The sequence below is a fragment of the Euprymna scolopes genome, chromosome 24 (genome assembly GCF_053919585.1).
Source record: "Euprymna scolopes isolate OS-2025 chromosome 24, ASM5391958v1, whole genome shotgun sequence".
Taxonomy (NCBI): Eukaryota; Metazoa; Mollusca; class Cephalopoda; order Sepiida; family Sepiolidae; genus Euprymna; species Euprymna scolopes.
In genome coordinates, this window is record NC_136505.1 from 54,586,266 (window position 1) to 54,610,904 (window position 24,639).

Sequence of the window (24,639 nt, forward strand, 5' to 3'; positions counted from 1 at the left end):
TGCATTAAAGGTAACCAGCCACGACTTCCCCCACTGAACCACGCGCTCGAGATCAGAGGAGAGAAAATCAGAGAGAACTTTGTCATTTACAGCCTTTGATGTGTTGCCGTAGATGGTCGTTTCATCAGCATAAATGTCAACAAATGATTTAAGTATGTGTTTAGGGAGGTCATTGATGTAGATCAGGAAGAGAGTTGGGCCCAGGATTGACCCTTGAGGGACTCCAGCATTAATACTGCAGGCCTCTGATTTTTGTCCATCGACCACTACTCTTATAAGCCTATCGGAGAGAAATGATTTAACAAAGGGGGGAGAATCGCTCTTTTCTGGGTCAGAAACTTATCACCCTAACACTCATCATTTTTTACCTAAAAATAGTATTTCTTTTTAGTCCTTTACATCAGGTGGTTTCATGCTTTTTCTAGAGTGACTTCTACGTAAAAATGTATGTTTTGTTATTAAACTTAGTTTGTAGATTCATTTGTTTCGCAAATATACACGCTGTAACGAAATTGTCTGTAAATATATTCTATTTAACCAATAGATAGGATCTTAACAAGTACTCCCACTCGTGGATCTGGGAGTAATCTACAAATATAAAAGCGAAAATGTGTGTATGTATGTTCGCTTTTTGTGTATGTCTGTAAAAGGCTTTTTTCGCTGGACTTCTCGGTCGGCTCATTCCTTCTTAAAACTTTTTATATCACATCTAAATGATAATATCTAAGAGTTACGAACGGGGTTGCATGTGTATTTAATTTTCCCGACTTTCACGCGCTATTTTTCCAGATTTTTAGATCGTCGCGTGTATCTTTCGCTTTTCAGTATAAAAAAGCAAAACTGGATTCAAATCAGCAGTTCCCGGTGGTCTCCGGAAAGCGATGTAAACGTTTGGTCAATGTCGGCTTTTTAGCGTCATATCAAACAATTGCTTTCGTCTGGACACACCCCTAATAAACGGGGAGCTGGTTTTCCCCAAAGTTGGGTAAAAAAAAAAAAAACCGAGTTATTGACCTCATTAAAAACTGTCCTGGAGAAAATGTTAACTGCTGACTAGCTACTGTTTACGTCGTCATAACGCTCGCAGAAAATGTTAACTCCAAGATTTCACTTGACTTCATTAAGTCATTAGGTGCGGGCACCTGTCAATTCTCTCTCTTCTTAAATAAATTCAAACGTCTTTCAGTAACTCTTTCTTGCTGGCTGATTGGTTAATGTGTCATGTTTTTTTCACATTTTATTTTCCAACTTCACCTCAGGGCTTCGGGTTCGATCCTACCTACATAACAAAACTGTTTTACCTCCCCCCCCATGTTTCTCACCCGGGCAACACCGGGTAACCCCGCTAGTCTATAATATAAATCTCATCTGTCTCTTTAAATGTATGTATGTATGTATGTATGTATGCTTAAAACTTTCGACACAGGCGACGGATTTTCACAAGATTTGTATCGTTTTGAAGCTCAGCCCTTTGGACGACAAATATCGAAAAATTGGCCAAAAACATTAATTCTTTCACTCTCAACTGGATACTTTTCTACAGGGAGGGGTCGCTTTTTTCGCCCATATTTTTGAAAGTCATCCCCTCTTTTTGATTGACTAGCTTTCACCACTTCTGGTTTGGCGATGGATGAAACGGCAAAGATGTCACATTTTTTTTTCACATTCTTTTCCTCCTTTGTGGTATGGGTTCGAGCCTGCTTGCCTACTAATACTTTTTTTTTTTTGCTCAACCCCCACCTCCAAACACCCAGGCAATGCCGGGCACCCAGACTAGCGATAACTAAGAGGTCACTCCACACTCCCCAGGGATCCCAAATCGGGGCTTCACTATTAGATACAGTTTAGTTTTACCGGGGTGTTTGAAGGTAGAGAGAGCTTGAATAGAGTTAGGAAAATTTATCCCTTGATGAACTTTAACATCATACTAACAAATACAGATACCAAAAAGTCTTTTACTCTAATAGTTTCTTCTCATGGCTTGCTAGACTTTGGAATTCTTTCCCTATTCCTGGATTTTCTGATTATACTAACTAGCAGAAGTTTAAATATATTGTGAACAGACATCTCACCGCTCAACTGCCCACATAGTTCTCTGTAAACATGATTCCAATTAGGTAGCCCTTTATGGTCAAGTGGCAATTGTTTAACGTGAAATAAGCATTTAAAAAATGTGAGTAGCTAATGGCAAAAAACTGAAATAGAGACGAATTTTCCAACTTGGGGAGCCGTGTGTGTATGTGTGTGCGGAGAGGGCAGCACAAAATTAATTAAAAAAAAATTTTCTTAAACAATTCCAATCAGTTTCAACTAAGAAAATCAAAATTAAAAGACATTAAGAGCACATACAAAGTGAAGGAAGGAGACAGGAAGTCATTCTTTGATGAGACAAAAGTCATCTAACCCCCTTAGCCATCATGAACTGCTTTAAGCTTTGGATCTCACGGCAAAATAACCATTTTCAGTTTTCAGAGAGAACTATCATCATACGAAAAATCAGCCTTTTCATATTTAAAAACAAAACAAACAAAAAATGATCCAAAAGCTGAAAACTCACATCTATGAGAGGCTCTAGCAATTTAAGCAGAAATCACATTTTGGGGGATTTTTAAAACAAAAGTGCAATTCCACTAAAAACGTGCAGAACTCTCATTATTTCCTTTTTTATCAACATGCACTTGTCGAATTTGCAGACTTTACAAAAGATATTACATTTCTGAGTTTTTTTAGATGGGGATTGATTATTTGTATTTAGATTTTTAAGACTACTGTTCTCATCTTGAATGTTATTTGACTGTCCGCAAGGACCTGTGGCATAGTGGATAAAGTACTTTGTAAAGTACTTTGTAAAATTCAGTTGTACACTCTTCTGGGGGAGTTAAAGAGTGACCCCTAAAATACAATTGCAAATTACTTGGGAATTCTACCTAGGCATGGCTGACAGAACAAGAGCATGCTACCTCCATGGATCAAATAAAGGGTTCCATTTAAAATTTCTATGTAGATTTCATTCTCTTGAGTTTTAGAAAATACATCTGAAGAAGGTTGGAGGTTACATCGACCGAAATGTTGATGCAAACCGTAGTTTGAATAATGAAAATAACATAAATTCATCAAAAGATCATTGATGCAACTGAAAAAAAAAGAAAAGAAAGTTGAAACAACAACAAAAATGTATTTAAAATGTGACAAACCAGTCATAGAGTCCGAGGCAGTAATTGAATCCTGCATCTGTCTTGCTGTATGGAGACATTTCCTTGGCCGTCTCTAAATAGTCAGCCACATCTTCTAAATTTCCTGACCGTCTCAAAAGGTCAACCAACTTGGCCAGGACTTCATAATTGTCTGATGGAAAGAAAAAAAAAAAACAAAAGCACACTAATTAGCAATTCTATTCAGCTACTTGCATTATGTTTTAGTTGTCAGTGCGTTTGGAAATCTTGATATTTCTAATGAAGTTCATTAAACTTCTTCAGTTGAAAATATCTCCAAGAGCTGTCAAAGGAGACCGAGATTTTAAGACAGCGGTGCCAGGAAATAGGCTAAATTATTTCCAGAAAAATAAATGCTTAAATCAAATGTAAAAAAACAAAAAACAAAAACAAACAAACAAAAAACAAAACAAAACTAATACAACAAAATAACTGATTCAAAGTATGAAAACCACAGATGCTGTTAATCTAAGCAATTAGCTGAAGAGATGTTATATTAGTAAAATATAACTGAGAAATATCAAAGGTTATATGTTAAAACAGAGAGAATATTTTCAATAGAAAGATAACAACTTATTTTTAAACAAAGATAACAATTTATTAAATACAAAGATAATAACAAATAATTTCTGTTTTCTAGAGATAGCAAATTAGTTGAGCAAGATGAGTTGTTAGGACAGAAGGCTTGCTTGAAAATTGGATTAAATAAATCAATAGCAGTGTACAAGCGACCCATGGCATGTTTCTGCCCTTCTGGCCAACTTAGAATGAAGCAATGATGGTATACAGCAGTGAGCAGGAAGGGAATTCCAAACACGTATGCTCCAAAAAAGGAAGCTATCAGAATAGAAAATCTTCCAGCAGCTAGGTACCTTTATAATGAAAGGATGAGATTTTGCAACTAGTTGTGTGAATTATAGGTAGAAATACATTAGAGGTGGGGTATAAGTGCAGAAAGTTCATCAGAGCACATTCCATAGAAGTACTTGTAAAACTACAGGAATGCAATACTGTAACAATGAAACTGAAACAGTATGAGGGTTAATATTAGAAACTCTTTTTTGCACCCTGTTCTAGAGATAGTGGCTAACGGTGGTGCGCTAACCCAGATGAGGTAACAGTGCTCCATGTGCAAGCGAATGATTACTTTTTAAGAGATACTAGCTGGCCGCTTGGCGTTGCCCGGTCGTAAAATGCGCATAAATATTATATTTTACTTCATACAGAGATGGTGGCATGTACATTTGAATGCTATGTTTTTTTTTTCTAAACAGTTCACTTCTTGTAAGTAAAAAAAAAAAATAATCAAGCTGAGACCGAAACCAAAACCTAAAGACATTGAGTCTAGTACGATAACGATTAGACCAGCTTAACACAATCTTTACAAAATGATTTTAAACCTACTTATTCTTACTAACATAAAGAAGCGGTCATGTTTCACGGCCGTGCATGCACAGTTGACAAACGGATAAAAATCTGATAACCCTAAGTACCAATTTTTAAATTTTGCCCCCTTAGCAGCTCTTTTGTTTTGGATGAAAACCGATTAAAAAGTTTTTCACGTGTCTGAATATCCTACATACCAAATTGTAAGTCTGTAGATCAAAAATTCGCTGAGAATATGGGTTGAGAAGTGTTCTCACACACATTCTCACTTTTATAGATATATAGATAATAAGATACTGGCAGATGTAAAAAGTTTTCTAGCCTGGTAAAGGGAATCTACCTTAATTGCAGCAGATTTAGCAGCATGTTCTATGTACTTATTCCAACTCATGATGCTAGAGAATGTCAGTACACCAACGTAAATCACTAATTCGACTTGACGGTTTCTAACTTCTCAATTATAATTGAAACTAGTCATATCTACGTGTATCTATTTTTGTTTTTAATTTTTTTTTTTTTAACTATCGCATTTAGTTTTTGTACTAAATGATTATTTTTTACTTCTAAAAATTAGGATTTTGAAAGTTAGTTTGGTATCGTTTGGTCATAAAATTATTAATTGAACAATTATTTTTTTGTTATAAAACTAATTAATTGGTATCGGCTCATAACTTTAAAGCTAGAAATGATTTTCTATTCCACAGGTTAAATGCTTTAAAATCTATTTTCAATTTCAAAAGGATTACAGTTCATTTATATATAACGAAGATTAAGACCTAACATAAGATTAAAATGGCTGACTTGTTTACAAAGAAATCGAAATGCATTCTGGTGGATTTGATTTAGTAATCAAATTATTTTTTAAATAGGAATTTTAAAATTTTCTTTTATTCTATTCTATTTCTTATTTAAATAAAGAATATATTTATTTATAACTAATTCAAAAAATTAATTCAATCTGTAATTTAGAAATATTACATTGATGTACAAAATACACAAAGTTAACTAATTTTAATACAGAAATATGGAAAAAATCAACCAGATATTACAATTTCTTTCAATTTTCTTTCATCCTCATTGAAGCAATTATATCCATGACATATTCACTTAAAGCAATATGAACAGTGCAAAGGCATTCAAAAAATCACTTCAACACACTCAATTGAGACTGAAAGAAAATGCAGAATATGGTTTTCATAATTGAAAACTGGAGATGACAGCTTGAAAGATTAATCAAGGAAAGGCATTCATAATGCGTGCATTGAAAGCCACTGTTGATGCAAATCTGACTTGTTCGATTCCAGAACTCGGCATAGATTTAATGTCCACCGTGCAACCATTCATTGCAAATTGAAAAGATTTGGTAAATTGTCAAAGGTTGAATAATGGATTTGACATGATTGCTCATCCCTCACCATGATAATGCTACACTGCACAAAAGAACAAAGATCCCCTGGAAAAAATATGCCCAAGAAATGATGTATCGCCCAACATATTATCTGAACTTTGCACCAACAGATTACTCACTTACTAGCAAAACCTGCAGAAATTTAATGGCAGTTGAAAATTCTTAAAACACATCTTCATATATAATAAAATGACTGCAGAAATTCCCTTCTGGACCAAAGTATCCTAGTTCTGAAACAGCCGATGCCACATACAAATTCAATATATCTAGATTATCTTATGTAGCTTTTGAATACCATTTTAGACACATTCAGTCATGATAATAAAATACTACATTGCATCCTACAAACAACATCATCACAATCGAAACATCTTTAGAGGAATAAGTCCCTATTTTTCTCTCTAAATATTTAGTCCTACTGCTTCTACTAGTTGTCACCGGGACTAATTCTACACGTTCCACAGATTCTGTGATTACACCGACCATAAGTGACTCATGCATACATAGACTCAACATAATCTTTACAATTTCCGATTCATAAATAATAAAGGCTCCCATGCCAAAGACGGTCCATCCATTATTCAACCTTTGACAATTTACCAAATCTATTCAATTTGCAATTTCTCATATTCTGGAATTCAGTTCTTTGCTTTATAGAATATGCTTACTAACATTAAAATATGGCGTCACTAAGAGACATTATTTTGCCCAGCGTCAAGTTCATTTTATGCATAGGTCATTTCAGCTATGTAAGCTAAAGAATACAAAAGAGATAAAATCATTAAATCAACATTAAATAATCCATTTACTTGCTTTCTTTTATAAGTTTAAAACATGTAGTTTACTATAAAAATCTTTCATCGTCGTCGACATCTTTGTCATAACAACAAAAAAATTACACATCGTATTTTTTACCATTAAACACACTATGTGTAGATTGGTGATGCTTCAAACCGACGTATTTCATATATATTTATATATTAAAGAGTTTAGCTCCCAAATATTTGCGTCTTTTATATCAAGATTTCTCCTGAAAAAATAAAAAAATACAGAAGTTTATTTAATTATTTTATCTTTTCCAATTTGATGACATTTTTAGGTTTTCCGGTATTATGATAATAAATATCGTATGTAAAAAATTATCGCTGACAAATAGTTTTTATGTAATAATTTGTTTTCTGACGCGCGTGTTATTTAACTTATGGCAAGATTATTTCTCAGCGACAATTTTACATGTGTTATTCATTTGAGCTTTGAACATTACCTTTATTAATACTATATAGAGAATATGGCTATGTTGAAGATGTTAACACTGGACTAAATTGAAGAGGTGAGCTCCTAAATATTTCCATTTTTTGATTATATATTCATTATTATTTTCCGAAAAAAATACAGAACTTTATTAAACGAAATAAAACGAACTTATTTTTTGCCAACAATCTTATTTCCACACCATATTTCTTTTAATAAAATAATAAAAATAATTTGTTTTTTAACAAATTATAATAAAAAATATGCGATTATTTGCAAGCTAAACTCTTCAATATATAAATATATACGAAACGCGTCGATTTAAAAAATCACCAATCTACATAAGCACACAAAATATAATAATAATGACGTGTAAAATACATAAATGTTTATATATTTATGCACACACTCTTTGCCTTTTCAATTTGGCTTTTATGTTTGTGAAGTTGTGGCTAGAGTCTTGCAACCCATTTACGGTCAGCGATTGGACATGTTTACCCTTTTAGGCCATTTAAAACACACTACTTTCAGATTGCAAAATAATTAAAAAAAGAAAAAAAAAAGAATTGGTGGACCTGAACAATGCTCCCCCTACCCTTTACTTTTTATGTTTTTTATTTTTCACTTATTCGTAAATTTTCCAGCCGATTGTCAGTGCTTGCAGGCTTAAATTTGGAATTATAACGTTCTAATACAATGAACACCCACTTTTTAGCCATTCCCGTTGTTAATGCTGCCACTAGTATTCAGATTTTTCCTTTTCAATTTTTCACAAATTTCTATGGCGCTTATAATAGATCACACGCTTAGCTTTCACATGACCAAAATACCTTAGAAAAAATTGTATACACCTTACCAACAAAAAAGTGAAACATTTAATGGCTAGGGGCAGCATTAACAACTGATGTGGCAAAAATAGAAGTGTTTCGTTTATTAGAACATTACCATTACAAATTGATCCTCGGCTATTATAGTCATTAAAAATACTACCTTAAATTTCTTTTTTAATCTGAACATTAAGTCTGTACTCAATGATAATGGCCAGAAAAAATTACAACAAAGTTAAAAGGAAAAAGGCTACGGGAATCATTGTTCAGGTTCGCCACAGTGTTTTTTGGTTGTTTCTTTTCCTTGTGACATAATGTTCCCCCCCCCGTAATAAATTCATTGGGTGATAATTAATTTCTAGTTCATTCTTTTATTTTCATTATACATTACAGACGGGCAGTAACAGCTGCTATCTAATAGATTACACTACCCTACTTTTATTTGACACATTAGGTGAAAGCATATAATAATCACAGCACATAATCAAATCCCCATGTTAAGAATGGGTTTATAGACAATAATGTTGTTACTTTGGCATGGTAAATTCATTTTGGCCACGGGCGCCAGTGCTCACTCTTTTGGCCATGGGAGCCACTGCCAGTCCAGTTCGGCTCAATCCCGGCTCCAAACCAGGAACTTAAAAGATTAAGAGCTTTCCTATGGATATTAGTGGTACCTACAATAGCAGAGATATGAAGACCGCCCAAAACATCAGAGATTCATAGTTTTGTCAAATGGCCTTCCAGACAACTTGATACTACACCTAGTGTACCTACTATTACTGGCATTACTTGGGTTTTATCCCCATGCATACATCTTACCTCCAAGGCCAACAGAGCATAATTATGAAACATCTCCTTTTCTATCACATGTTTGTCCCAGAACACTGAAAATCTATGATTTTCCACCTTTTTGAGACATTGTGAATGACTATCAAATACGGATGATTATGTTCTGATTGCTTGCCCCTCCACACCCCTACTACCATTCTCACTTGTTTTTACATCCTCAGACCTCTTTCCAGTATGCTCCACTCCAAATTTCCAACAAACCTTCCAGTAAATTCAAAGCCTCACATAGTCATGCCTTCTGTGGTACTCTCTCTAAGTCAACCTGTCACACCCTGCTGAAGGGGTGCAACTAACTCAGAAAACTTTCCACAAATTCAACATTCTGCAGCAACATCCTCTCCTTGAAAAGTTGTGTTCTTACTGCCTCCTTCAGTGTTCTTAGCCAGATACCCAACTCTTAATTATTGTCATGATCTCTTATTCACCACATCTACTACATCCTGGAAGAACTTTCCATAAATTTTCTTTCCAGACTATTCCACACGCTCCATAAAATTATTTCTATATAAAAAAAAAGTAGATGACTTAAGTGCCATCAGCTATAATCGAAATTGAAATCAAAACCTATGAAGAATTCTTGGTAAAATTATTTATTACAAGAAACGGAAGTCTATAACAATTAAATGACAGTCAATCCGATGTAAGTATGACACACAAATATAAAATAACAATAACACACACACTATCCTAATAATAATAATAATAATGTCAACTATAGTACAGTAAGGAAGATCGAAAATTTGGCTGTCACATCAGAAATGCAACTACAGAAATCTGACCAGTGGATTCTACTAACGAAATTGATGAAATGCAGAAATCTTAGGAAACTACTATCATAATCATACACCCCTTTCCCATTCACTTGTAAAATATATGTGCACTCTCTTGAAACAAAAGGTAATGTCATTTACAGAGATAAATCATCAAAACAACGTTGATTACTTTTCTTTGTTCATTAATAAATCTGTGCCTTGCGAAAAAAAAAATGTCTAATGATATATTCTTTTTTATTATCTGTTTGATTAGTATAATCATAGAATTTTTTCTTTTTTTACGTAGGCATAACCACTTATCAAGGCCAAGAGGCCACTCGAGGAGAAGGGTTAAAGAGTGTACAGTAGAAATTGGACAATATAGTAATCGTTAGTAATGGAAATTCGGTAAATTTGTTAACCTATATGGAACGGCTCATCAAAAACTTGTTTACGTTGAACTTGAAGACAACCATATTGTAGTCAGCTGGAAAGCAGGAAAACGGAAGACAATTCCACAGGCGTGCAGTTCTAAGAAAGAAGCTTTGTTCATGGAATATACGTTTAGGTTTAGGCACAGATAAAGAGTGGGGGAATTAGTGATAGTGTTTTCTGCTAGACGGGTGTTTCTTGTGAAAGTTTAGCGAGGGGGGACCATAGATTGGAGCTCAGTCGAGCACCTGCCATGAAAATAACGATAAAGCAGAGACAAACTCGCAACATCTCTTCTGTGAGAAAGAAGTTGGAGAGAAGAGAAAAGGACATCCCCTACGAGACTACAAAGTCTATTTTGAACTCTATCAAGACAAGATAAGTCCTTTCTAGCAGCTCCTACCCAAATGTAGTAGCAGTACTCCATCCTTGGACGTACCTGGCTCTTATATAGATAGAGAATTGCATCAGCAGTGAGATATCTACTGGATCGATAGAAGAATCCCACCATTTTTCCAGCGGCCTTGGCAACGGATTTAATGTATGTGTTCCATTTAAGATCAGGAGTAAAGGTCAAGCCCAGAAGCTTGTCAAAACATGAGGCCTCCCCAAGATGAGAGCCATTCATTTCAATTGATGCCAGATGGGGATCTGAGCGTTGATGATGTAAAGATAAAAGCTTGGTTTTAGATACATTAAAAGTAATAAGCCACCTCTTTCTCCATTGTGCCACGTGTTCAAGATCAGAGGAGAGAGAATCAGAGAGAACTTAGTCATTTACGGTCTTAGATGTGCTACCATAGATCATCAGTGTCATCAGCATAAATGTCTACGAATAATATAAGGATGTGATTTGAAAGATAATTAATGTAGATCAGGAAGAGAGTTGGGCCCAGGATGGACCCCTGAGGGACTCCAGCATTAATACTGAGAGCTTCTGGTTTCTGCCCATCAACCACTACTCTTATGAACCTATCAGAGAGAAATTATTTAATAATTGCGAAGACATTTGCAGCTATACCATAGCTGGAGATCTTGTGAAGTAAACCTTTATGCCATACTCTATCAAAGGCCTTTGATATGCCAAGAGATTCGCTAATCCTATGAGATATAACTGTAAGCACATCTGCTGTAGATCTAGCAGAACAGAAACCATATTGCGTGTCACACAGAAGGTTATTTTTGCTGAGATGGTTGATTACTTCTCTATTTAACACAGATTCCGGCAACTTACTCATGACGCACAGGAGAATTATTGGCCTGTACTGAGAGGGAGATGAGCGATCACCTGAATTCTTAAATACAGGGCATATTGATGAGATTTTCCAGGGTGATGGGAAGCAATTCTCCTTAAGATAACGTTTAAACAGTTTTGTAAGGATGGGCGCTAGTTCTGGTTGAAGGATAAGTCTCTGCACCAGCTGTGTCTAGAAATTTATTGCTTGTACATTATCATTTAAGAAACAAAGTTGTGTTTGCTTTATCAAGTTGGAAATTTTTTTTGAAAACTTGTTTTTTTATTTACGTCGCAATTTATAAATTTAGAAAGTGAAGTTGAGGTAATTTGTCGTAAAATTAATTCTGTTATAAAATACAAATTGTGTGCAAGGATTAATTTTTCAAATCGATTCTACCAATAAATTTCCAGTGAAGAGAACGATTACCAAAGTGTTTTCTATATTTAGAAATCACATTAATTATATTATTTATAAATAGTGAAGAGGATGAAAAATAAATTGAGCAGATATTGTTCAAACGATTGCGTCCCATTATTCAGTTTTCTTTTAATGATAAATTTAGATGCCATTATATTTTGTCAACTGTATGAAAGGCAAATCAAATTATTGAATGGATGATTTATTTCAAGAGAAGCAAATGTTATTGTGAGGATATTTAATAAAACCTCATATTGAGTATTATGAGCATTAATGCTATAGCATGAGAAATGCGATATAATTAAAAAAAAATTCGAGGCTGCACAAAAAAAAAATTTTTTTTTCAAAGAAATCACCACTTATCAAGGCCCAGAGGCCACTCGAGGATAAGGGTTAAAGAGTGTACAGTGGTCAAAAGGACAATATCATAGTAATCGTTAGAAGTGTAAATTTGGTAAATTGGATTACTTAAGGGGAGCGGCTCATCAAGAACTTGTTTACATTGAACTTGAAGACGACCATATTGTAGTCAGCTGGAAAGCAGGTATATGGAAGAGTCACCTCTTATCAGGGCCCAGAGGCCACTCGAGAATAAGGGTTAATGAGTGTATGATAATCATTGGAACAATAACCTAGTAATTATTAGAAGTAGAAATTTGGTAAATTGGTTTACTTAAGGAGATCACTCATCAAGAACTTATTTACGTTGGACTTGAAGACAATATTGTAGTCAGGTGGGCATTTCTAAAAAAGAAGCTTTGTTCATGGAATCCATGTTTAAGTTTAGGCACAGATAAAAAGTGGGGAAAATTATTGATAGTGGTTTCAGTTAGACAAGTATTTTTCATGAAAGTTTGGCAAGAGAGGACCATAGATTGGAGCTCAAACGAGCACTTACCATAAAAATAACGATAGAGTAGAGACAGACTATCCACATCTTTTCTCTGGGAAAGAAGTTGCAGGGAAGAGAAGAGGGCATCCTCTACTAGGATACAAAATCAGTTTTGAACTCTGTCAAGGCAAGATAGTGTGCTTCGAGCAGCTCGTGCCAGATGTGGCAACAGTACTCCATCCTAGGACGTACTTGGCTCTTATACAAGTAGAAAACTGCATCGGCAATGAGATATCTAGTGATCCAACCATTTTTCCAGCGACCTTGGCAACAGATTTGATAATAAAAAGATCTCACTAATAAGAATAAGAAGGAACATTAGGTTTAATAACTCAAAGTGAAGAATGGAGGTGATTTAATTGAGACTGTTAAAATAATTCGATTTTTTGCCTCACACTGGTAATTTACTGAAATTGAAAAACCTTCAAGAACAAAATCTAATGTATAATCAGATTATTTTTCGAATAGAGTAATATGTTTTGAGATATATTTCCTTACTAGGTTAACGTCTAGTTTGTGTGCTGGCATACATTAAACAGCTTTTAGAAATTGACATCCAAAGTAACCTATCTCTTACCAGGTTTTTATTTATCCCTGATTTTTTTTTTTGTTTCAAATCCATTCTTACTTTTTTCTCTCATGTTTCACTTGGCCTGACTCAGTGAACCCCAACTGTTCTACATCTACTAACCAAAGAACTCTCATCCATTCTTTCAATGTGGCCATACCATCAAAGTCTCCTGTTCTGCACAAATTTCCTTATCCTGTCTAGAATTAATCTTCTTCTGAGATCATCAGAACTAAGCTTGTCTTTAAAACTGACATTACACATCCATCATACTATTCTCATATAATTTGCTCTCCATGCAACACATGCCCCAACCCTCAGTGACCAGGTTCCACTTTCATACATCACACCACATGCACATGCCTGATAGTTTCTTTCCTTAATTGAAAATCTTATTGTCTATCTTGAGGCTGAGGAGGTTCTATTGATTTATTTCTTGGAAGGCCGATAAGTAGACAAAAATTAATTTAACTTTTATTTAGCTTAACTAATGGAAACTTTGTTCCTTAAGTATACATACCTTCTGGGTGATCTATACACACTGAGCAAATAAGGTATCAATATAAAAATGTTTCTCTGGACCCTACATGACATCTAGTTGATCTAAATTTCTGGCAGCAATTGACTTAATTTCAAATCTTTCCTATGTAAGATGCTTTAGCTAACTATATTTCGTGAGCGGTTTTAGGCTATCAGCATAATCATGTTGACACATCGGTTCTTGTTAGATCACCAAAAGTCAAGCAATGTTGAGCCTGGTCAGTACTCGATGGGTACCAGATGACCAATTTGTGAATTCTAGCCACTATATGTAGGAGGACGTCGACACCTCGCTGCAAGACCTGCAAAAACCTTACGTGATCATCTTCCCTAATGGAGATATGCATGCGACTGGAAACTACTTGTGAATTTCATACTCCCATGGAACTTCCTCTTAACTTAACTTAAACCTGCATAGGGTTAGTGCCATTTTCCTTTTTTTATTTCCAAGGCTATCAGACACCAATCATTACACATATTGGATTTGGTGACACTTTATTTAAAAATGTTTTACGACATATCAATTTCAGAGTGTTGCAGAATAGATGCTAGTGTTTTGTTTGTCATTCCTTTAGCCTCCTTGTGATCTGCAGTTGAAGGTATAATCCTAAGTCATTCATTTGTTAATTGGAACAAACTAACATTAAAGAATAAGAATTGACCACAATTTTTGCTATATACTATAATTTTCAAAGTTGGGCCTAAATAGCATTTAAACTGACAAGTTAAAATTTGATTTTGACAAACTAATTTTATTTGTTATTGTTATACAATGTTAATTACCATATATTAACATACTTAGCTAAAAGTTATATTTAAAAAAAAAAACTAATCCAATCTAAAAGTTTTCTGGTATGTAGAAATTCTTAAATAGTCATTTTAAAAGAAAAAGCAGCTAAGTTGAATAATTTATTTTTTTACATGAGTTATTGTTCCTTACTTGCTTTTTTGTTTATATTCAAGTTTTGCTAACAGTAACATTTTTCATTGTTTTCTTCATAAACAAAAACAAAGATTCATTTGTTATTTATACACATTTATTTCTGGATTATTAACTTACTCTTTCAAGTTCTTACTTATGTCTGGGTTCATTCTTATCAAATCAAAACCAAGTTCTCAGTTAGCATAGATACTGATACCAAAAACGTTGTGGTTATACAAAATAGGAATATTTACAAAGGAAATGCGAATATAATTGATCTTGAGCAATGTCGAATTGGCACAGCTGGTTATAAATACATAAATAACGATCCATTTTCTTTAACTAAGAGTTAATTCCAGATAATAGCATCTACATTACAAACTTTTGTCTCTAATTTCTAGGCTGTAACTGGCTATATTTCTATATTTAATATCCACTTAGTCATCTGACTAGATAAACTAATCCACTATCAGCTAATAGCATATGTGCAAACAGACCTTAGGGTTAAGCCCTGTCTATCAAACCAAAAAACCATGGCAACATAATCTGAGTGATCCAAACACAATATTTCATGGAAGGAGGAGAGAGGAAGTGTGGGGTCAGGTAGAGACATTTGCAAAGAAAAAAACATTTGTAAAGCAAAAAGAGCATTCGGTCAGAAGAAGTGAACATTTAAAAACATTCATTTTAGTAATTGATGACAGTAATAAAATATATATATATATATATATATATATATATATATATATATATATATATATATATATATATATATATCACTAGCCTGGGTGCCCGGCGTTGCCCGGAAGTTTGGAGCTATGTGTTGAGAAAAAAAAAGTGGTAGTAGGCAGACAGGCTTGAACCCATGCCATGAAGGTGGAAAAGAAAGTGCAAGAAAATCTGACATCTTAGTCGATGTCTCCATAACGCGAACGGAAGTCAAAAGTGTTGAAATTAACTGAAGTCAATTCAACAGTGATGATGACTTGCTAAAATGTCGGCGAAAAGAATCGACCCCTCCTTGTACAAAACGGCCGAGTTTAGGATGAAGGAATTAATGTTTTTGGCCAATTTTTTTATATTTATCATCCGAAGGGCCGAGCTTCAAAACAATACCAATCTCGTAAAAATCTGTCCCTTTTGTCCAAAGTTTTTGCGAGACATACATACATACATTTAAACAGACAGGTGAGATTTATATCATAGATTATATATATATACATACCTGGTTTATTGGTCAATAGTTGCTTGTAGTATTTTAAAGAATTTTCGTAGTCATTTCTGCTGAAGCACAAATCGGCCAACATCTAAAAACAATAAAGAGAATATATTTCTAATGAATTTGCACGTGGCTATGTATTTTGAAAAAGTAAAACTATTCTTCATAGATGCTAAATATGTTAAGGAGGTGGAACAGGATGCCCGAAAAAGTCAATGGTTTGTTTGTTTGTTTATATATATATATATATATATATATATATATATATATATATATATATATATAATGGTTGTATAATTTTAGTTTCCTAAGATAAAACCCCTCAATGAATAAACAGAGCATGTTTATAATATATTTATTCATACAAACATTATTGGCAAATAATGTTTGCATAAATAAATATATTTTTCTGATGAGTCAGTGCGGAAAATATTTTAAAAACTGATGTAATGATTATATGATTATCTCTGTGCTATGAAACAGGTTCTATCAAGAATTGAACATTTAAACATGCTGAAAGAAATAAACGGTAAGATGGACATCTTGAAATTTGGAATATAGATTTTTTTTAATTTGTATATATGTTCTGTTATATTTAACATACATCGAGTTATGAATAAAAGATGAAATATAATTGAATAAACATATTCTTCCCATGAACAAACACATATACACAGACATGACAGAAAAGAATAGACACTAAGATAAATATATTTCCTAAGATTAATATATCCTTATTTATATTTACAGATAAGAATTGTGCTAAAATAACTTTGAGTATCTCATTAAAATTGCATCTAACAACAGTGAAGCATGCCACGAACCAAAGGAACATCAGACCTATCAGAATTTCTGTGAGGAAAAATCGTGGGTTAACATGAAGATGGTCTTAGTCAACACAAAATAGCAGAAAATCTTTCAATATCTCTTTCTACTGTTAATAGAATGGTCGTACAATTCACAGGATGGAACAAAGAGTGCAGAAAACCTCATCTAAGTCGCCTGTTGAAGAGGATCCTCAGCACAAAGCCTCTGACATTGCAAGACAAGCAGGTGTCAGTCCTGGAACAGCTGCCAGATATCTTCACAAGCTTGGTTACTATGATAGAGCTGCGAGAAGGAAGCCTCTTCTTCGTCCTGCTAATATCAAGTGCAGAAAAGATTTGGCATGTGAGATGGTGGAGAGACATATGACCTTTTGAACCAATGTCATTTTTTCTGATGAGTCATGATTTGTATTATTTCATGACAATGAAAGAGTATAGGTATGGAGGCTCCCTCAGTAAGAGTTTGACTAACAAGACTGAAACGTGGGTGTTTCTCAGTTATGGTACATGATGCAATTTGAGGTGATGGTCGCACAGACCTGGTGGAATGCGAAGGAAACATCAATTCTGCTAAATATGTTCCAATATTACATGTAGGACTCCTACCAATATTCTTAAATGGTAAAATGAACCAAGATAATTCCCTATTTATGAAAGACAGAGCTCCTTGTAACTTTGCTAGGGTGACACAACATTGGATTAAAAATCTTCCATGGCCAAGTCAGTCCCTGGATATGAAAACAATTGTAAACCTTTGGGGGTATATTAGATCGGAACCTTCACAAAAATAAAAGGAAGGCATCTGCTAAGCCTGAACTTTTAGCATTATTGCATCAGACATGGCAAAAAATTCCTCAAAATGATATTCGTCAACTGATCAATGCCATACTCAGAAGAGTCCTAGCACTAAAAACAGAAAAGGGAATGTCAACCAAGTATTAGTTATTAAATTTGTGACCATTTACTTTTTATTTTTTTGTATAAATTATGTATTTATTGAAATAAGCTGTTTCTAAAGGTGTCTATTCTTTTCTGTCATGTCTGAGATGATCTATCTGAAATTTTGTATGAACTTTAGTTATGATAAAGTGCAGTGAACTAAGTATTATGGTATCCGTCTAATGCTCAGTTAGAGATTAATAAGGACTAGCAGAACCCATGGAAATTCCACGGTAGTTGCAAATTTTTTAAACACATGAATAAAATGAATAAAAATATAATAAAACAAATAATGAATTAGAAACAATTTTTTTAGTAAGTTCTTTTTTTTTACATTTTAAAGCTAAAAAGAATTTAAAAAATTTACATTTTTTTTTTAATCAAAATTCAACACATTTTATTTTCTGAATAATTTTTAATAAAAAATATAAATGAACAGTTGTCAATTCACTCGCACATTTCTTTTGAATTTTAAAAAGAATCTATATTAAAAAACAAAAAAACTTAGCCTCCTTTCAACATGATTTTTTTTTTTTTTTGATTATAAAAAAAAGCCAATTTGAAACCGTAAACAGATATGCTTTCTCTGAAAATTTCTGGAGAGGAAATGGTTTTGATGATTTTTGACTGATAAAAAGCGACTATACAAGAAGGTAATTCGTTTCTCATTAATTAATGTTTGCGATGATGAAGATTTATTTTTTTTTTGTGACATCGGACGTCAGACAAGTAAATTAACATTTAGATTAATAGGTATTAATATTTAATGCAAAAATGAGTACAAATTTAACCATATTCAACCATCAATTTTGCATAAAGCACTCATTCTAAGTCAACAGGCTATAACTTTTGTCTGCTTTAACGGGCTAACAAGTCTAATTAATTATATTTATGGAGAATAGAAAGTGAACCTCGTAACTCTCGCTTCTCTTTTATTGTTCTTTAGCCTTCACATTTCATGAGCAATGTTTCTGACAAAAGGGAAAGAATTGCTGTTTTCAGGATAAGATGTTTTCAGTGAGTTGTAGCTGAAAGTTTATTTTTTTAATTCTCTAATAGTAATCATCATCCAATTGTTAATCTATCCATATCATTAATCCTTCTCCTCGAGTGCATTTTAGCCTTAATAAGTGGTGATTCATTAGAAAGACATTACCACAGAGAATATTTATTCGGAACATTAAAACGGTGAAAATACTGACCATGTAAGAAAGTTGCCATAATGAAGAGCATAAACAGAATCTTTTTTCTTTTCATATGAAATTTGTAGTTATGTTTGCTGAATGATTCAATGAAATGAAATATTTTCAGAACACAGATCAATATATCATTTAATTAATAAATAAATTGATAAATAACAGATCAGTATGTAAATATACAGTTTCTGCATTTTTTTTTTTGATAAAGATTGATAATTCATGTTATTTGGATTATTTGAACTGATGTTCTCATTTGGAATATTATTTTCACAACGTTTCGGCTGATATAAATTCCAACCATCTTCAGTGCATCTTGTTGAACTTTGAAATCTGCACAGATTTTTGAACGGAACCCTTTACTTGATCCATGGAGGTAGCATGCTCTGGTTCCACCAAACATGATCGGGTAGATGTCCTAAGTAATTTGCAATTGCATTCTGTGTATCGCCCACACTGAATGTTCACAGATTCAAGGATCATGTACTCTACTCTAAACTAAAATCCTCTCAATCACCATAATACCATATTTACACTTAAGATATCCTTAAATTAATTGTAAATTTCGTCATTCATAAGTATACATTTTACTGGAATAAAACCGAGAATGGAGAAGAAAAAACAAACAAACAAAAAGTTTGGTTAGTAACATCCTCACAAACTTTTCTAAATAATAAACGTCCACTGTTTTCCAGTTTGTCCAGAACCGGAAACAAGTGGGTTCAGCGATCCTACCTTTTAAAAAAGGGTTGAAGAATGATGAAGTATGTAACGATATAAAATTACCTTAGCATACTATTATACAAACGAGAGATTGATAACGATACACAGTAAATAAATGTTCATATAGAAAAATTGAAATTTATTTTAATGCTATCAAAGATGGATGCAATAAAATATCAAATAAAATCTTCATCTAGTATTTTTCTTTACTATTATTTCTGAAAAAAAAAAAAAAAAAAAAAAAAAAACATTTTAGCTTGAAGATTTTCAATGCCAGGTCAGGCTGACACATCAACAATTCTGTTTTTACTCTCCAAACACAAGTGAAATTTATTCATTGAAATCGGAAAAATAACCGTAGAAATTTTTATAACGAATGTATATCAAAGCTAAGAAATACCTTTTATCTTTAATTGTTTGACTGGCAGCAATTTGTTTTCAAAGTTACATACACACACACAAAAATAAACAAACGCGCGCGCGTATGTGTGTGTGTGTGTGTGTGTGTGTGTGTGTGTGTGTGTGTGTGTGTGTGTGTGTGTGTGTGTGTGTGTGTGTGTGTGTGTGTGTGCTTAATTTTAAGTGAACAAATTACATGGTTACAACAATAACAAAGCTACTATTCTGAATAAATGATGACGGTTATCGAGTAACCTAAACTTCCGATTTCGTAGAGACATGCTCTTAAAATGAAAGCAAAGAAAAACATCCGCTTTTTAAATTATAATTAAGGACCCGAGACACGTGATTTACAACTATGGTTGATTTAAGAATTTTCATTTCTTGTTTTGAATATTTGATGAATTAATAACTACTGCAATTAACTCAATTTTTATTTTCATCATCCATTTTCTTGTTAATATATATATATATATATATATATACACACACACATATATATATAGTGATATGATATATATATATACATATATACACACACACATATATATATAGTGATATGATATAGATATATATACATATATACACACACATATATATATAGTGATATGATATAGATATATATACACACACACACATATATAGTGATGTGATATATATATATATATATATATAGTGATATGATATATAATAGCCACAATCAAAAAGCGATTTTGTTTGTCGAAATAATTAAATGATATATAATTAAACAAATGCAAAATAAATTATTGATAAAATAAACTTAAAACCATTTTTTAAATGCCCAATAAAAGGTAGAGTTTTATAAATATATAAATATACATTTAAAATCATCTCCCAAAACCGATACATCATTCAAATGAATTCATTTGTATACATCATTTTAGATTTTTATAAGATATACTCAAACATACATATGCAAAGAAAGGTTTACCACAATGACAGTAACATTAAAACACCACATTCATCTACAATATTTTTTTATAAATTTAGGAATATACTGAACATGTCTATGCAATCAAAGTACTCAGGCAAACTAATTTGCATATTACTTTACAAAATCACATTTCATTTGTTTTCTACTTCAATGACTTACCATTTTATGATTGCACATATATTTTCTTATATATATATATATATATATATATATATATATATATATATATATATATATTTTGTTGAAGATGGAATATTGCATTTTGTATTAAAAGAGTCTTTCCACTCTTTTCCAGTAAAGTTACTTCCGGAGAATGTAATCCAGTTTGCTATTAGTCCTTCCCAAAGACACAAAACACATACTGTGGCCAAGCAAAAAAGCCACAAACACGTTGATTTCATTATAAAATTAAATTTACACCGACTACATTTCAGTTCATTCATACATAAGTCCGTCTTTTCATTTTTATTAATTTGTAATTCCATCATAATGCATTTCGGATTATTCAGGCAATTTATTCTTGTGTTAAATTGTAAAAACACACCGCTGTCAAGCAAACAAGTCAGTGATTATTTCCTTCTCCAAATAATTTTAATCTCCTAGGATTTTGAGTGGAAAGAATATTTCCAGTCATTCGAGAGGAGATGTCTTCGTTTGCTCAATTTTTCTTTTTTTGGTATCGCTTATTGCATAAAAGAATTTTATACACACACACACACACACACACACACACACACACACACACACACAAATAAACAAACGCGCGCGCGTATATGTGTGTGTGTGTGTGTGTGTGTGTGTGTGCTTAATTTTAAGTGAACAAATTACATGGTTACAACAATAACAAAGCTACTATTCTGAATAAATGATGACGGTTATCGAGTAACCTAAACTTCCGATTTCGTAGAGACATGCTCTTAAAATGAAAGCAAAGAAAAACATCCGCTTTTTAAATTATAATTAAGGACCCGAGACACGTGATTTACAACTATGGTTGATTTAAGAATTTTCATTTCTTGTTTTGAATATTTGATGAATTAATAACTACTGCAATTAACTCAATTTTTATTTTCATCATCCATTTTCTTGTTAATATATATATATATATATATATATACACACACACATATATATATAGTGATATGATATATATATATACATATATACACACACACATATATATATAGTGATATGATATAGATATATATACATATATACACACACATATATATATAGTGATATGATATAGATATATATACACACACACACATATATAGTGATGTGATATATATATATATATATATATATATAGTGATATGATATATAATAGCCACAATCAAAAAGCGATTTTGTTTGTCGAAATAATTAAATGATATATAATTAAACAAATGCAAAATAAATTATTGATAAAATAAACTTAAAACCATTTTTTAAATGCCCAATAAAAGGTAGAGTTTTATAAATATATAAATATACATTTAAAATCATCTCCCAAAACCGATACATCATTCAAATGAATTCATTTGTATACATCATTTTAGATTTTTATAAGATATACTCAAACATACATATGCAAAGAAAGGTTTACCACAATGACAGTAACATTAAAACACCACATTCATCTACAATATTTTTTTATAAATTTAGGAATATACTGAACATGTCTATGCAATCAAAGTACTCAGGCAAACTAATTTGCATATTACTTTACAAAATCACATTTCATTTGTTTTCTACTTCAATGACTTACCATTTTATGATTGCACATATATTTTCTTATATATATATATATATATATATATATATATATATATATATATATATATATTTTGTTGAAGATGGAATATTGCATTTTGTATTAAAAGAGTCTTTCCACTCTTTTCCAGTAAAGTTACTTCCGGAGAATGTAATCCAGTTTGCTATTAGTCCTTCCCAAAGACACAAAACACATACTGTGGCCAAGCAAAAAAGCCACAAACACGTTGATTTCATTATAAAATTAAATTTACACCGACTACATTTCAGTTCATTCATACATAAGTCCGTCTTTTCATTTTTATTAATTTGTAATTCCATCATAATGCATTTCGGATTATTCAGGCAATTTATTCTTGTGTTAAATTGTAAAAACACACCGCTGTCAAGCAAACAAGTCAGTGATTATTTCCTTCTCCAAATAATTTTAATCTCCTAGGATTTTGAGTGGAAAGAATATTTCCAGTCATTCGAGAGGAGATGTCTTCGTTTGCTCAATTTTTCTTTTTTTGGTATCGCTTATTGCATAAAAGAATTTTATACACACACACACACACACACACACACACACACACACACACACACACACACACACACACAAATAAACAAACGCGCGCGCGTATATGTGTGTGTGTGTGTGTGTGTGTGTGTGCTTAATTTTAAGTGAACAAATTACATGGTTACAACAATAACAAAGCTACTATTCTGAATAAATGATGACGGTTATCGAGTAACCTAAACTTCCGATTTCGTAGAGACATGCTCTTAAAATGAAAGCAAAGAAAAACATCCGCTTTTTAAATTATAATTAAGGACCCGAGACACGTGATTTACAACTATGGTTGATTTAAGAATTTTCATTTCTTGTTTTGAATATTTGATGAATTAATAACTACTGCAATTAACTCAATTTTTATTTTCATCATCCATTTTCTTGTTAATATATATATATATATATATATATATATATATATATATATATATATATATATAGTGATATGATATATAATAGCCACAATCAAAAAGCGATTTTGTTTGATTGTCGAAATAATTAAATGATATATAATTAAACAAATGCAAAATAAATTATTGATAAAATAAACTTAAAACCATTTTTTTACATGCCCAATAAAAGATAGAGTTTTATAAATATACATATAAAATCATCTATCAAAACCGATACATCATTCAAATGAATTCATTTGTATACATCATTTTAGATTTTTATAAGATATACTCAAACGCATACAGTAACATTAAAACACCACATTCATCTACAATATTTTTTTATAAATTTAGGAATATATTGAACATGTCTATGCAATCAAAGTACTCAGGCAAACTAATTTGCATATTACTTTACAAAATCACATTTCATTTGTTTTCTACTTCAATGACTTACCATTTTATGATTGCACATATATTTTCTTGTATATATTTTTTTTTTATTGAAGATGGAATATTGCATTTTGTATTAAAAGAGTCTTTCCACTCTTTTCCAGTAAATTTACTTCCGGAGAATGTAATCCAGTTTGCCATTAGTCCCTCCCAAAGACACAAAACACATACTGTGGCCAAGCAAAAAAAGCCACAAACACGTTGATTTCATAATAAAATTAAATTTACACCGACTACATTTCAGTTCATTCATACATAAGTTCGTCTTTTCATTTTTATTAATTTGTAAATTAAAACCTAAGTCTTCCCTCCCAAAATACACACAAATTAATGTCATTATAATATTAAATTCCATTATAATGCATTCATACACAAGTCAGGCGTATATACCATTCACTGGACAACGTGGGGGAGGGCAGAGCGGTAGCTCTAGATATATCTAAGGCTTTTGACAGGGTATGGCATGAGGGTCTCCTCAGTAAAATCAGATCATACGGTATCACTGGTAGAATACTTAACATAATTAAATCC

General features: G+C 32.3%; 1 protein-coding gene across 1 annotated transcript in view; it reads right to left on the reverse strand.

Moving 5' to 3' along the window:
- LOC145246709 (tetratricopeptide repeat protein 21B-like) overlaps window positions 1–24,639 on the reverse strand; it is a 1,013,541-nt gene that overhangs the window by 235,431 nt on the left and 753,471 nt on the right. Inside the window, exons 28-29 of the mRNA XM_080108443.1 lie at window positions 15,923–16,004; window positions 3,195–3,345 (exon numbers count right to left, since the gene is read on the reverse strand). Of these exons, the coding sequence (XP_079964569.1) occupies window positions 3,195–3,345; window positions 15,923–16,004 (233 nt within the window). The remainder of the gene's footprint in view (window positions 1–3,194; window positions 3,346–15,922; window positions 16,005–24,639) is intronic.